This window comes from Cyanistes caeruleus, chromosome 6 (genome assembly GCF_971803275.1).
Source record: "Cyanistes caeruleus chromosome 6, bCyaCae1.hap1.1, whole genome shotgun sequence".
NCBI classification, from domain to species: Eukaryota; Metazoa; Chordata; class Aves; order Passeriformes; family Paridae; genus Cyanistes; species Cyanistes caeruleus.
The window spans coordinates 24,195,817-24,210,183 of NC_141706.1; the positions used below are offsets into that span (position 1 = coordinate 24,195,817).

General features: G+C 47.6%; 1 protein-coding gene and 1 long non-coding RNA gene across 23 annotated transcripts in view; one reads left to right on the forward strand and one right to left on the reverse strand.

Moving 5' to 3' along the window:
- The first annotated feature begins 4,372 nt into the window (after nt 1-4,372).
- On the forward strand, nt 4,373-9,889 carry LOC111930723 (uncharacterized). 2 transcript variants are annotated; one of them, XR_015288724.1, is made up of 3 exons: nt 4,373-4,783; nt 6,734-6,818; nt 9,780-9,889. It is a non-coding gene; the product is annotated as an uncharacterized LOC111930723 (long non-coding RNA). The 2 variants fall into 2 exon arrangements; XR_002865282.2 differs by lacking the exon at nt 4,373-4,783 and adding an exon at nt 5,076-5,219 and having other exon boundaries at nt 9,780-9,880.
- A 1,253-nt stretch (nt 9,890-11,142) lies between these two features.
- LRRC56 (leucine rich repeat containing 56) overlaps nt 11,143-14,367 on the reverse strand; it is a 59,261-nt gene continuing 56,036 nt past the window's right edge. For all 21 annotated transcript variants that reach the window (XM_023928873.2, XM_023928874.2, XM_086895762.1 and 18 more), the window contains 2 exons: nt 12,266-12,626; nt 11,143-11,548 (listed from right to left, as the gene is read on the reverse strand). In XM_023928873.2, coding sequence (XP_023784641.2) covers nt 11,356-11,548; nt 12,266-12,626 — 554 coding nt within the window. In that variant the 3' untranslated portion in view covers nt 11,143-11,355. The remainder of the gene's footprint in view (nt 11,549-12,265; nt 12,627-14,367) is intronic.

The window sequence follows — 14,367 nt, forward strand, 5'->3', positions numbered from 1 at the left end:
TGCTGTTGGGGGGTCTATCATCTCCTTGGGAACCACCACCACTCTTGCACAGGAGGAAGGATGGCAAACGGTTCATTTTAGCGATGTGAACTTGGTCCACCATGTGGGATGGTGGCATCTGCCACACCAGGCCTAAGGCCACCCTCTTCTCCAGCAAGGGGGCTTAGGGGGTTCCTAAGGTGCCTTGTGACCAAGGGTGGTAGCTGCTCCCTGCAGCAGACCCCATGAGTGACAACAGACATGTAATAATAAAACAAACAGACAAGAAAATCCCTTTCACCCCCTCTCTGCTGGCCTTCACCCAGGACGCAGGGTGCGTCCCTTCGCTGGCTCAGCTTTCTCCATGGTAACAGATGGATGTCGCAGTCCCATCCCCCTTCATGATGCTAGGGCAGGCGGGTGGGAGACAGATGGCAATGGAGGGGAGAAGAGTCCAGATCCTCCTGAGTGGCAAAAATTGCAGGAATCCCTGATTGCTGGAGCCAAGACATTGACCCAGAGCTGTGGGAGGGAGGGAAGGCGGAGGCGCGTGGCTCTGCTGAGCCCGGAATAGCAGAGCAGCTGTTAAGTTATCACTTGTAATTATTACAGCATATGGGAGGGAAAGAATAGCTCTCAAAGGGAGAAAAACAAATAAGGAAAAGGCGGGCTGCCGCAGGGCTCAGCCATGGGAAGAGTGACACTCAGCACTGCGGCGGGTCCCCACCAGGTGGGCAAGGGCATCGGGGGACAGCTCATCCTCTCCATAGCCCCGGCAGGAATTTGGATGCAAATATTTGCACCTGCAGCACCAAGGGCTCACCCATCTCCCAGGGTGCCCACTGCCCGCTCAGGAGCATGGATATACTGGGGAGAGGATGACAGTGCTGGGTTGTTACAGAGGGATGGAGCCTGGTGTGCTCCCTTCTCCATGCAAAATCCTACTTCTTGCTGCATAATTTGAAGGATACAGGGCCATGCACAGCAAGCGATAATGCTGGAGCACAAAGTGCCCCAGTAAACCAAAGGGGAAAACTTCAGGGGCAAGTCCTGCATAAGAGACTGCTCCTGGAAATACACAGAGAAGGGAAGAAGTGACATGCATTAGCATGAGGGAGAGTAGAGAAATTAGGGTAACAGTCTGTGCATGAGTAGCAATGACAGTCTCTCCTAAATTCTACTCCACTAGCAAAACAAACATTGTATCCCCTCGTAGCAGTTGTTATTCTGGGCTTTCAAAGAAAAGTGGAAATGTGGAGCCATTGGCAGTTGCACCAGCCGCATCCCAGTATGGGGACAAGGAGTTGAGGGGATGCCACCCCTGCTCACACCCCTGGAAAAAGCTTGGGAGACTTAATGAAGAAAAATCTAACCATATCTGCTGTGTATTAAATGTAAAGATTTAAGTTCACTGATGAAATTCACTGCCACTGAGCTACAGATTTTCCTGAGAGCCAGAGAGCATTTGGGGCCCATTTTAACGTTTACTTGTCCTGTGCAACAGGCATGTAGCCACAGAGGTGAGGCAAAGTGAGGTGTTACTTGAGATGATGTTACTTGTCCTGTTTGTTCCTATGCTCTGGTCGCTTTCTCTGGGCATCTGCTACTGGCTACAATTGGAAATGATGCAGGACTAGGGACAAAGAGTTAAGGGGTTAGAACATACTCTGTCAGAGAGGTTTTTATATTCTCTTATGCTCACCTCTCTCTTGCCTTTCAGCTGTATTTATTTGTTTACTACTGCCTTCTCCCTGGCAGTATCATGAACTTACTCGGAGCAGGTGAATTGGCACCTGCCTGCTCACCTAGGTGAACTCTAGCTCATCCCTGGGTCTCTCATCCCAAGCCAACCTGATCCCTTTGTGAAGAGCTTGTGGCTCCAGTGAAAAGCACCAATATATGTCCAAGCAAGAGATGGAATACTCTGGACACCCTGGGCTCATGTGCTGGGACCAAAGCACACCTATCCCAGACATAAGCCAAGAGATTGGAGCAGTGCCTCTCAGAGGTCAGCAGGACACAGATACAGATGGGTGCTGAGCACCTGCTGGTCTCATGGGAGATGCCCTTAAAGCTCTGGTAGCCCACTTGGACATGCAGCACAGGCAGGTGCTGAATGGCAATGCTGTTGCAAAGAAAGCTGTGACAGAGGCATTGGAAACAGGAGATGGTTCAAACTCTGTGATCCAGAACAGGAGTGAATTGCATGTGGCAGACAACAGCCCCAGCACCGGTTAAATAAACCAGCCAAACCCTGCCAGTGCCCCAGGATCCTTGCCAAGACAGTGCTTGGAGATTGAAGGGCCAGCTCTGCAGCTAGCACATATAAGCTAGCCTGGATGAAAATCATGGAGCCAACACCCTTTTGCACCAGAAGGAAATCTGGCCTGATGCTTTATAAACCACTGGTCCTGCCAGAAGGGCTGACCCCACCCCATGCACCCATGTTGCTGCTCAAGGGCTCTCCTGGGTGACACCTCCATGGATGGCAGAAAGGGACTCCTGCTGCCTTTGTCATGAGGCTGAAATGCTGCTTGACTACATGTGTGGGGTGACCCCACCACACAGCTGAACCTGGAGGTGCTCCCCACTGCACTAACACCTCAGAACAGAAGGAAACAGAAAAGCTGAGATTTGCAGAGCTGCTTGGGCCTCATGTCCTCTGTCTGCAGTGACCTGGAGCAGGGAAGGGCTGTGACAGGGCAGATGGGGAATGTGCCTTGGAGCAGGACACAGCTTGGGCCATCCCTGCCCACGGCATGGGGTTGGAACTAGGTGTTCTGTAAAGTCCCTTCCAACACAAACCATTCTATGATCTAGAATGAAAGCATTCTCACGGTCTTTGTGCCAGAGACTCACTGGGAGACTGTGCTGGCTCAAGCAGCCAGGAGGAGACAAAAAGCCTGCCAAAAGCTGCAATGGAGGAGGAGGAGGAGTGTGTTTGCAGTTCTCTGCTATCTCCACACTGGCCCTGGATTGGCAGTGGCTGAGCTACAGACACCATCAGGGTCTCGGGGGCTAAGCCCTCCTTGTAGCAGGATGCTCTGCCTAGGTGGGGGTAAAACAGCCCAGACTTTACCCTATTTGCAGAAGTTACCAGTGGCAATGGAGTAGGAGGGGTCAGGCTGCTTTTGGTGCTGGAGAATGCTGAGAGGAGGCTGACTCATCGAGCCCAAAGTTAAACATTCTGAGGATGTGAAGAACAATGTTTCCTGACAGAAACTGGCACTGGTGAGGAGGTGGCAGACAAAGCTCCTGATAAAGAAGCCAACAAGTGCTAGTAGTGATGACTTATCTAATGGTGCTGAGCTAAAGGCTGCAGAGCTGACATGGGTGGCCTACAAACATATGGCTGATAATCACTTCATACTACCAAAAACTATAATCATAAAATAAAATTAAGAAAAAAGAAAATACTAAAAATACTATAAAAACACAGTCCCACTTTTTAATAGCAGGGTCCTCTAATACCCCACTTCTTGGGTCTGTTTGGGCATTCCTCTCTTGAGTTGAGTCACACCTCAAGACTGAGCAAAAGAGATTTGCCCACGGTCATTGAAATGGGTAACATCTATCTATACTTAATAATTATTTTGCCAACTTTAATATAATTGGTTCAATATTTATAAAAAAATGGTGCACTATACTAGTAGTTAAAACTATCTGTATTGTGTAGTAAACAATTCTGATTAAAGATTTTTAGTCTAATCATTATTGTCATCAATTGCAATAAAGCAATTATTATTATTATTTCATTCATATAAATACATTTGGTTAGCCATCCTTAATTCTGCAGCACAAAGTTGTATAAAGGCTCAATTACACCTGTATAATTCTTTAGACATAAACCATTGACCAAGGATTGGATCCAGACTCCTCTCTGAGAAGGAGTTTAGAAATCAAGGGGATCCTTTCTGACCCTTGTGACTCAAAGGGAGGGTCTCCATGACAGACTTTGTCTGAAACTTCCATTCTGCCTGCAACTCTCCTGCATCCCAAACTAACCCTGCAAATCTCATTTCACCTCCCATGCCCTCTGCCCTCGTCTCAGGGCAGGGTGACAGTGATGCCAGAGCCATCCCTGCCAGGGCTTAGCACCTGGTGGGTAGCACACACACACAGGTGCACACACACTGTCTCCCTCTTGCATTTTTGGCCACCTTCCCATATGCCAGCATGACATGGCAGCCCCATCCATCTCCTTTCTTCTGTATATCACTTGCAAAGTTGTTTGATTTTAAGGTAATTGCTTTTCCCACAGTAGCAAGGGCCTCTCATTTGTTTTTACATGCCACTAATCTAACCCACAGGCTTGTGTTTGGATTCCTTCTTCCCCTGGACTGTTCGTAATAAAAAAAAAAAATAAAAATAAAAAAAAAATAAAAAAAAAATCAGGATTGGGCAATAGCAGTTGAAAGGGAAAAGTAATACCTCTCTTTTTCTTCTTCAAAACCACCAAAATTTACACTAGATAAAAGGGATGTGAGACATTGGGGAAAATAGAGGGTTTAAGATTTTTTTTTCCCTATTCAAAAATTAATTTTTTTTACTGATCATCCAGAGGAGAAAAGTGTTTGTTACTTTGACTCAACAAGACCTCTAAATATTTTTAGTTCCTTGCTATCACTATGAAGCCCCACCTGGGGAGGTAGCAGGAAACATTCCCTGGAGGATCCTAGCAGCTTTTGGAGCTGAGCTTCTGAAGAGGGAAGATTTGGTGACTAATCCCAGGAAATCCCCTTCTCCTGGGCAAGACGACCTCTCCCGATCCTGACTGCTGTTCCCGGTGTGCAGCATTTCTCTGGTAAGGGCCCACAGGTGCATGCCCAGACCCTGGAGGGTGCTTGCCCTGCCAAGACATAGCAGTAGTTTGGGTGGTCCGGGCACACCACGATCTGCTCTAACCCCTCCACTCCTGAGGGGGCTGGAGGGGGATCCATCACCCCTTCCTGGTTACTGCCTCCACCTCTGATCCAGCAGAACAAACCTCTCCTCCTGTGCCAGGACTGCTGGTGCTCCCAACCTGACCCCAGCTGCTGGTGTGTCCATCTCCCCTGTGCTGCCCGCTGGAGCATGCTCCCTCCTCTGCTTGCCAGGTGCCTTCCTGCAGGGACAGACCTCCAAAAGGTTTCCACCACTTCCTCCCACAGCAGTTTTACCACTTCTCTCTCCCCTGAACCGGACATCTCTGTGCATCCTTTACGTGGCAGATGGTACAGCCATGTTTGCCTGTACCCTCGGTGAGTACTTGCCCAGCACAGTCCTGCTCTGGGCAGCCTTGGTCGGTCCAGGGCACGATCAGGAGGCAGCACATGCTCAGCACTGTCCCTACAGGCAGCACAGCCAGGGCTGATGTGTTTTGGCTGGAGAGGAGAGAGCAGGTGCTGTGGTACTCACCTTCAGATCCTCATCATGGCTCTAAGTGTCCCCTGGGGTGTATATGATGCAGGTGACAGGAGTCTGCAGCAGCAAAGTGGCCCAGGGATGGAGAAGACACTGGGCTGCTGCTCTCTGTTGGGGAAGAAGGGTCTGACTCTGCCCACAAAGCAGCAGTAAGAATGTGGGTGTTGATTTTTGCCAGCTTCTACATGGGGAACGGGCTGGGACAGAACATGGGCTTGGTGGCAGATGTTGAGGCCTTGAGACCAGCCCTTGTGACCTGCCAGGGTCTTCCAGTGCTATCCTGACATCAGGAAGAGGGCCAAGATCCCTGCAGATGGAGTTAGAATAGAGAATAGAAGTAACAAATGCAAACCGTGCCTACCTCACACCACTTCCCCAGAGAGGTCCTGCCAGGGAGGCACCGGGGTACCAGCAATGGCTTGCAGGTGGTGGCTGAGCTGGCGAGAACCACGAGCAGGGCAGGGGAAGGACAGAAGAGACAAGGGTGGGGTTAAAGGGGAGAGAAGTGGCTGAGAGCTTTCACACAGCCAGGCTGGGAGATGGCTGGTTTCACACTGGAAGGCCTGGCAGCAAGGACTTGCCCAATGGCACTGGGAGCACAGTCCCCAGGGAAGATCTTCCTGCTCTGCTGGGTTCCAGAGATGAGAGGTCCCTGGTCACCAAGGGAGGAGATGCTGGAACACAAGCCACGTGTGCTTCTGAGCCTGTTTGCAGCTTGCAGCTGCAGGCTGTGACAAAGACCATATCTTTAAGACATGCTGGGGCTGCACACAGTGCCATTAGCATATGGACATGCCCTAGAACACCTCAAAAGCACCTCAGCTTTCCAGTGTCAAAGTGGGTCTGGGATGTTCTCCACTACACTTTGTGGGCATTGCAGGTTTCCTAAGAAAATATTTCCAAATACATCAAAGTGGTGTGTGATGCAGCAAGCCACTGCCAGCATAGTGCATTTGGGTCACCACACGAGGCCAGCACACTGGATGCTGGATAGGTAAAAAGAGGATGTTGAGCCCATTGAGTCCCAAACACCTCCTGAACGCCCTGGAGCTGCTTGAGTTTGGTTTCCGAGTCTTTTTGCTTTTGAAAGTTGCACTTGTGAGACTCTCTTCTTCCCTCTAGCGCCCATTCCGAGGCATTCCTCTTGCTCTTCAAACCCAGCAAAAGCAGCACTCGCCTGGTTGCATTTGCACTCAGGCACAGGTTTTGTATCTATAAATGATACTACAACTCTCCACCCAGTCATCTGACGTTTTCTTTTTCTGGTTTATGCTGTGCCATGCCGGAGGATCCTGTTGGAAGGCCGTTGTCTCCTGGCAGCTTGAAAAATTATGTCAATTTCTAATTTTAGCACAGTCACCCTGAACTCCAGCTGCGGATGCACAGCCATGAGGTTTCTGATGGAAGTGTGGAGAGGACTCCTTGTTGAGGAATAGGTGAGAGTGAGGCCCTGCACTTGTTGCCTGTGTTAGATCATGCTACACCTCTTCTCAGATCACATAATTTCTCCTTGGGAGATCAGAAATTACTGCAGTGCCCTAAGGCTGGATCAAGGCTGTCACTGAAAGGTTGTGTTATTTCTGGTGACAGCAAGAGACCTCCAGGATAGCATCTCCATCACTTGGGTCACCTCCCAGCTGGCTGAACCGGTTTCCAAAAGTCCAGCCATAATCCTCCTCTTTGAGGAGAGACATGCCCCTCTTCTGGACATGGGGCAGCAGATCCACCCTCCCAGGTGCACCTGCACCAGGCCAGCTCTCCACCAGCTGAGGGTCTGCCCTGGCTCCCTGAATTCCATCCAGGACAAGCCCTCTTTGGTGTCCTGCAGCTGTCCTGCCCTACCTGTGCCTCTCTGGAAGGTCCAAGAGCTTCCCAGACTGGCTCAAAGAGCCATATGCACTGAGGTGCTGCCCCAGTGCTCACAAGCTGTCTCCACTCTCCAAGGCTGATCCTTAGTCTTGGCCAGGACATTTCCAGAATCTCCTGGGGTAATTTTAGAGGAACAAAACACAATAAAAACATGGCCAGGATTCTCTGGTGTAATGAGAAAGCCATTGCAGGGCAGGATTCATCTCACCTGGCAACAGATGGTACCGAGCAGACATGTAAGCCATCACAAACCCTGTTTTATCGGTGGAGAGACTGGCACTACTGGAGCATGAGCCATCTGACTCATACTCCAGCAGCACCTCTGTTCTACTATGGGTGCAGATACTGCCCATTGCAGGGAGCCCAAGCCTCTCAGGCTCTGAACAAGCCAAGGAACTGTGTAGGAAATGATCCTCAGTTGGCCTGTCATTTGTGTGTATTTGAAGAAGGGACACGTACGACATTTTCCTTCCTGAACATCTCCTGTGTTTTCTCCTCCTTGACAGCCAAAGAAAATATCTTCTATTCATCCTTTAATGAAGATTAATTTACTCCAAGTGCAAAGCAATCCCAGGCCTTCACTGAGAGTAATGGCCTTGGCATTACTCTCGGTGAAGCCGTGAGCCCTGGGCTGTGCACGCAGCTGCCGTGGGGGCCCTGGACAGGGTGAGCATCCCCTTTGGCCTGTTCCTAAGTGGGATGCCAAGGTGTCCACAATGGGCTGGGCTCTGCAGAGCTGGGAGGTGCAGAACCCAATCCAAGTCTGAGCAGGAGCCACCTTTGTTAGGGCCTATTTGTCAGGGTGGGATGCTGTCCCAGACATGCTCCCTTTCCCCTGAAAGGATGATTCTTAGTCAATGAAATAACTGGCTGGCACACAGATCCCTACTTCTTTCTCCCATGTTTATTTTAAAGTTCTGACTGAGTGGAGTCTTTCAGTATGCAGGGCACCACCAGCCACTCCAGCAGGGCTGTTCGTGGGACACCAGCTAAGTGATGCTGAGAGGCCTCTTAGATGGATCGTGCTTCTGCTAATGCTGCAGCATCTTCACTTTGGGCCAAATCCCTTTGTTCTGAGCCCAGCTCCCTGCAGGGCAGCTGTTCTCAGCTAACCACCCCCTCCCTTAGCAGCATGTACTGGTGAGACTTGGCTCCCAGCAGAAAACTCTTCCCTGCAGTGCTGATTTATTAATAGGTGAGGGGAGCAGCTCTCGCCCCTCTCTCCAGCTTACACACTGGATATCAATTTGGCAGCCAGCAGAAAATCCCATTAAGGCAGTGAGATACTTAAAGGCATCAGCAACTCCTGGCCCAATACAAGAATGAGGGGATGGACTCTGGTAATGCACATCTGAAACTGGTCACATCCAACTGGAAGCAAGGACCCTACTGAGACAAATATTAAGAGTCTGCAGAGGCAGGGATGGGAATAAGCTCATTCATTAAAGGACTTTGTCTATGTTCAAGGGACCAATGCGTGATTTTAACAGAGAAAACGGTGACAAAAAGCTCACACAATGAAACTCCCCTTTTTTCATTTTGGGCCAAGAGAACTGAATTCACAAATAGTCCATCATGCCTTACATTTCCTAATTAGCCTATTAAAGACCTGGCTGGCTTCTCCATTTTCTAGATGAAAAAGTTGGAAAATGAACCAGCACAGGCTAAGCCAGGGCAATCATTTTCCCTGTGGATCTGTTATAGCTGTCCAGACAGCAATGGCCTTGTTTATTTTCCTTGTCCAGGAAACTGCGACAGACAGCAGCATGGCAGCCCTGGGAAACCCTGAGGTGCACCCAGTACTGTCAGAGAGAAGAGAGGAGGCTACCAGCCCTTCTTCCCCATCAGACTGGGTGATCACAAATCATGGACTTTGTGACCACAAACTTGCTTTCTTAGCAAGCCTCTCTGTTGTTCCATGTGTGACAGGCTGGCCACTCAGTTCTGGACACTGAATCCCCACAGACACAAGAGCAGAGGGCACCCAGCCTGTCTTACACATCCATCCCTCCCAATACACACCTGAGGAGGTGACCACCAATTGATGCAGTGATCAATAGGCATATCAATAGACATCTCCTCCTGCCCCTGGCAACACACCACACCACCATGCAGCATATGACTGCCTTGGTTAGGCCACCAGTGGGGCAGAACTGCTTAATAAGTGGTGGGGTGGCTGTTCTGAAGGTCACACACAGCCTGCAGCCCTGATAGTGTGTGTGTGTCCTGGGTGCCTGATGGGAAAATACAACAGGAAACCCTGAGTTAAATGGTTTTGACGAAGCCCTCAGGTACTGATTTCTCCCACACCAGGGCAGAGCTGTTATTTTCTGACCAGTTCTCCACATCCTCTCTGCCAGTTCAGAGAAGCTTCTTGTTCTGTGCACATACAGAGCCAAGTGGAGTTTGCTGCGAGACCACAGATGGTTTTGAGAGACTTTCCAGATCTGTACCAAGTTTTGTCTCTGCAGATGCTCATGTCCAGACCCAGTTTACACACCCACTGACCTTTTTTTTTTTCCCTCCAGCCCTTTGAAATTAAAGATGTCGATTGAGAAGGAGGCTCTGAATATCTGGAGAACACAGTCCTACCCATCACCCCCTGGTACAACCCTGGATATAGAGCAGGGTCAGTGCTGTGAGTGTCTTCTTTCTTTTACAAGGCCAGCTTTTTTTGGTGTGTGATAGTATGGTCAGTGACACTGGCAAAAAGTCAAATTTAGGAGCCTACTTAGGGACACAGGCACTGTTGCTGTGTGAAATCCTGCCTGCATCCATAGTATTACATAAAATCACATACCACATAAATTTAAATGATTTTTGATACATGATTTCTGCTAGGACACACCAAAACTGAGCAAACTTGCTTCAAGCTCCAGACTATTTTATAAGATAAAGTGGTGCAAGGAGCACCATGAAAAAGGAAGTTTTAGGGCTTTGTCTATTATTCTGATTCTCTAAGTTAAGATGGCCAGAATAAAGGAAGCATAAACTAATTCATTAAATCATTGTGTAATTACAATTTTATAAACTGATTTTAAAAATGTAATCTAACATAGTATTTTAAACTGGAAAAAATGTGATGATGCTTGGTTTCAGACTGCAACATCCATAAAGTTGTAAGACACAGTCATTTGGAACAGCATCTCACAGACTGCAGTCACTAAAACAGATGTTTTGGATCTTACCCGGACAGGAAGCAAATGTCCTAGTGAAAAAACAAGAGATTATTCCCTTACTTCCCTGCTTTGCTGCATCATCACTTAAAAATATCCAGTTATAATAAATTGGAGATCTATTTGATCTGAAAATGCTAGAAATTGGATGGAGGTAAAAGGCACACGCAGAGGGTGCTGTGACACCTGGTGACAGAATTCAGCTCTGCTAGAGAAATTCTAGAATGCAGTGTCTATTCAGAGAGAGTGAGACAAATCCTTCCAGGTAGCTATGGAGCAAACAAACATGTTAATATTGGGATAAGCCACTCATCCAGTATTTGCTCCCATAGCAATGCATCCTACAAGAAACTCCAATGCCTGTGTATAGGGTGAGCTCCTGTGGGGGCATAAACTCTGAAACCATCTGGCCTTCCTGGGCTCCTCCTCAGGCAATGCACCCCTCCCTTAGAACCTGCTCTGGTCAACACTTCCTCTCAAGCCCTCGATTTTGGCCCTCACATGCTAAACATCCAGGACTGCAAAAGACACATTGCTGGCTCTGCTGGTAGGTCACCTCCTCCAGCCCACTCCACAGACAGCAGGCTCCATGCTCTGCTCATGCTCTTTGTTTGGTGTCCCTGCCTGACTCACAGAGCTGGGTATGGTGTGGATGAGAGGAAGTATGACAGGATTTGTTCTGTTTTAGTGCATATAGGTTGCAAAAATAACCACATTTTTCTGTAATAAGAAGTTCATTAGCTCATTGGTTGATCAGTGGTTGCTCTTAAAATATTTCTGGACCAGCTGTATCCTGAATTGAGGCAAATCACGTTGTTTGTTTGAACTGCTCTGTGTTTAGCTTGCAGAAGAAGCTGCAGGACAGCATCAATCCTTCATGGCTGCACTGTGTACATGGCTCCAACACACGCTGTCAACTGGGTATCTTCTAGAACTGAGGACTTCTGTTCCGAGATGTTTTTGTGGCAGTGGATTTTTTTGGCAATGACTGCAGAAGGGACCTGGCAGTCAGGGACCAAGCAGAATTAATTGGCCTAAACCTCTGCGAGGCTTTTGTGGATGAGCAGGCAGCTGGGTGCTTGTGGTTGATCTCTTTAGAAGGGCTCTCATCCATGATGGGCCTGAGGAAAAGAGGAAAACTGTGGTGAGACTGCACTCCATATTTGAGTATCTGCATTCTCCTCAGCAGCTCTGAAAACTGAACCAAAAGCTGCCAGGCCTGGGAGAAGCCCCAGGCACACGGGCTTCCCACACAAGGCACATGCTCTCTGCCTAGGCTGACTCCAAAGTGACTACATTAATTCCAACCCAAGCTGTCATGTCACAGGTCCTCAGCTGTATTTCTTCAAAGAAGCAGCAATATGATACTAAATTTGCAGCAAACAGGTTCAGAAATAAACATGTTTTGGTGCATGTGACACTTCTCTATTTTCCAGAGCTCATTCTAACATGAATTTGTGGCAGGGAAAAAAGCCAAATGGGATTTCAGGAACTCTTCCTGGAGTGTACTGGAGAAGAGTTTTGAATGAGTGCCACAAGATCTTTGCAACAGACACAGCATTGGCTCTGGGTGGGGAACATGAGAATGGAGCAGTAAGAACACAGCAAAATTCTGGGCTATAATTCAAGAAAATACAAAATTTACAATACTTTAAGCTATAAGGAACATGGGAAAATGTTTCATTAACTTTAGAAAGTCAAAGGTAAATGTCAGTACAAATAAAAGGAATTCTTTTTACAGAAGAAGCAGGAGACTCCAGAGAGACAGAGAAATCTGCCTTTTCCTGCCATGAAGTAAGTCCCTTCCATTTTCCCCAGACACATTCCAGTGCACATACCTGATCCTTGATGACCCCGCAGCTGCTGGTCCTGGAATGGGCCTTTGCTGGCTGATGGAGCCCACAGGCTGGTGCTGCCTTTGGGATCCAGAGGCAGCCAGTGTGCTGTGCAGGCCCAGGAGAGAAGGTTGTTTGTCCAGGGGCCGGGCGGAATTCTCTTGATGAGCCTTTGACTGGCACTGCTGTGTATACTTCCCGTCTTCCTCTTGGCTGGGTGTCTTTAGGCCCATGTGGTTCCTTGTTTTCCAGGGTCTTGCTGCAACATCCACTGCAGAGGCAGGTGAAGGGTTTTTTGGAGGGGATGGAATTAGATAACGTTTTGAGTTGGAGGGCACTGCACCCTCCTGAGCCTGGGATGAACCTGAAACAGAGTGGAAAGCACAGTGATTTACCAGTTCATCTGACTGCTAAATGACTAACCCAGGGAGTGGAAGGTTTTGGAGATGCTGTGTGATGGAGCAGGGTGAGCAGTTGCGTCTCGATGCTGGCCATGTTGAATTGCTTCCGCTGACAGTAGGTTTGGGTTCACAGGCAGCCTCCCTGCCAGCACTGCTGGTGATGTGCCAAGCATGGAGCAGCTCACAGGCAGAGCTCATGGGGCACACACCAGCTCACCTGCCCTCCTGTTCTCCAGCAGGATCACACCTGCATCATTCCTCACCAGTGTTTGCACTGACTTGCTCTAAATACCTTAGGACTCCTTCCAGTGATCTGAAGTGCAAGGCAGAGGAATAATCACGGATGAGTGGATCCACTTTTTAAATCAGAGGCAGAGATTATGGAATCTCATCATAAGTGCCTGACTGCTGGGGAAGATATTGCACTGCATGCAGGGCTACTTTCAGGCTGTTTGTGTTTCAGCCATGTAATTCTCTCCATGTAATATGTGCAACACACAGAGAAAAAAATTGTTGCATAAATATAACCAGCATGCATACATGCTTAGAACCATTCTAAATATAGCAGGGATCTGATTCTCTTGTCTATTGAAAGAACCAACCATTCTATAAATAGCAGGGATCCAATTGCTTTTGTCTATTAAAAGAACCAATCATACCTAAGTGCCTGATGTGCAGGGTCCAGGGCAGGAACATAATCTAAAGAATGTGCCACCAAAACTCAGGCCCAGAAAGTTGGTATCTGTGGCTCCCAACTGATGGGGGTGTATTTTACTGCCTAGGTAAAGCTGATAAAAACTTTTCATGGAACAGTTTGTATCATACTATATGCTTTAAAAATGTCTAAACTTCATTATTTGTTTTTAAGTATAGCCACTCTGAGAGACTGGTATGTCTGACTCAAGAGCCTGAAATAACATTCAACGCCTTCCAAAAAATGCAGTTTATACGGATCTGATGCCGCAAACATTTTCATGTGCGAGTGGCTTTGCTCAGATGACTTGTCCTTTTCTGGTCAGGATTGCTTCCAGCAACAAGTTCTTCTGTGAGAAACTCACACTGGATTGGACACACTTCTGTGTGAGATTAGGATCCTGGTCAGTCCCCCCTGCCACCTTAGACAATTCTAAATTTCAAACCACTCCATTCTCAACATCATCCAGCAGATTTAGTTACAAGATGGACAGATCCATGCCAAACAATTCACTTACACAGTGCTACAGGGCATGACACAGGTACACTGTGAGATGTTTGTGATGTTGTCTTGTCAATCTTCAAGGAAGATGAGACCATCATACTCAATGTAGAGAAATCATATAAAATCTGAAAAAGTTCAGACTAAATCTAAAGAGACCACAAGATCATAATTTAAGATTTCTGTGGTCACTGGACAACAGGCCATTCCTTCAGATTTTTCCAAACAGCTTTTATTCTTGTTAGGGGGATACTGTTTATAGTACATGTTAATACACATATAGGCTTTGAATAATTTAATTACATTTCCAGGGTTTTTTTTCAAAATAGACTATATTTTTCTAAATTTTAGTAGATCCATTTTTGCCCTTGAAAGAAATGTAAAATGAAAACTTACATGGCTTTACTTATGGAGAAAAAAAGAGTTGTTTTTATTAACAATAGAAACAAAGATTGAAGTTGTAATTATGTATGGTCCTCTATTTGATATATGTTTGGAATACCCATTAT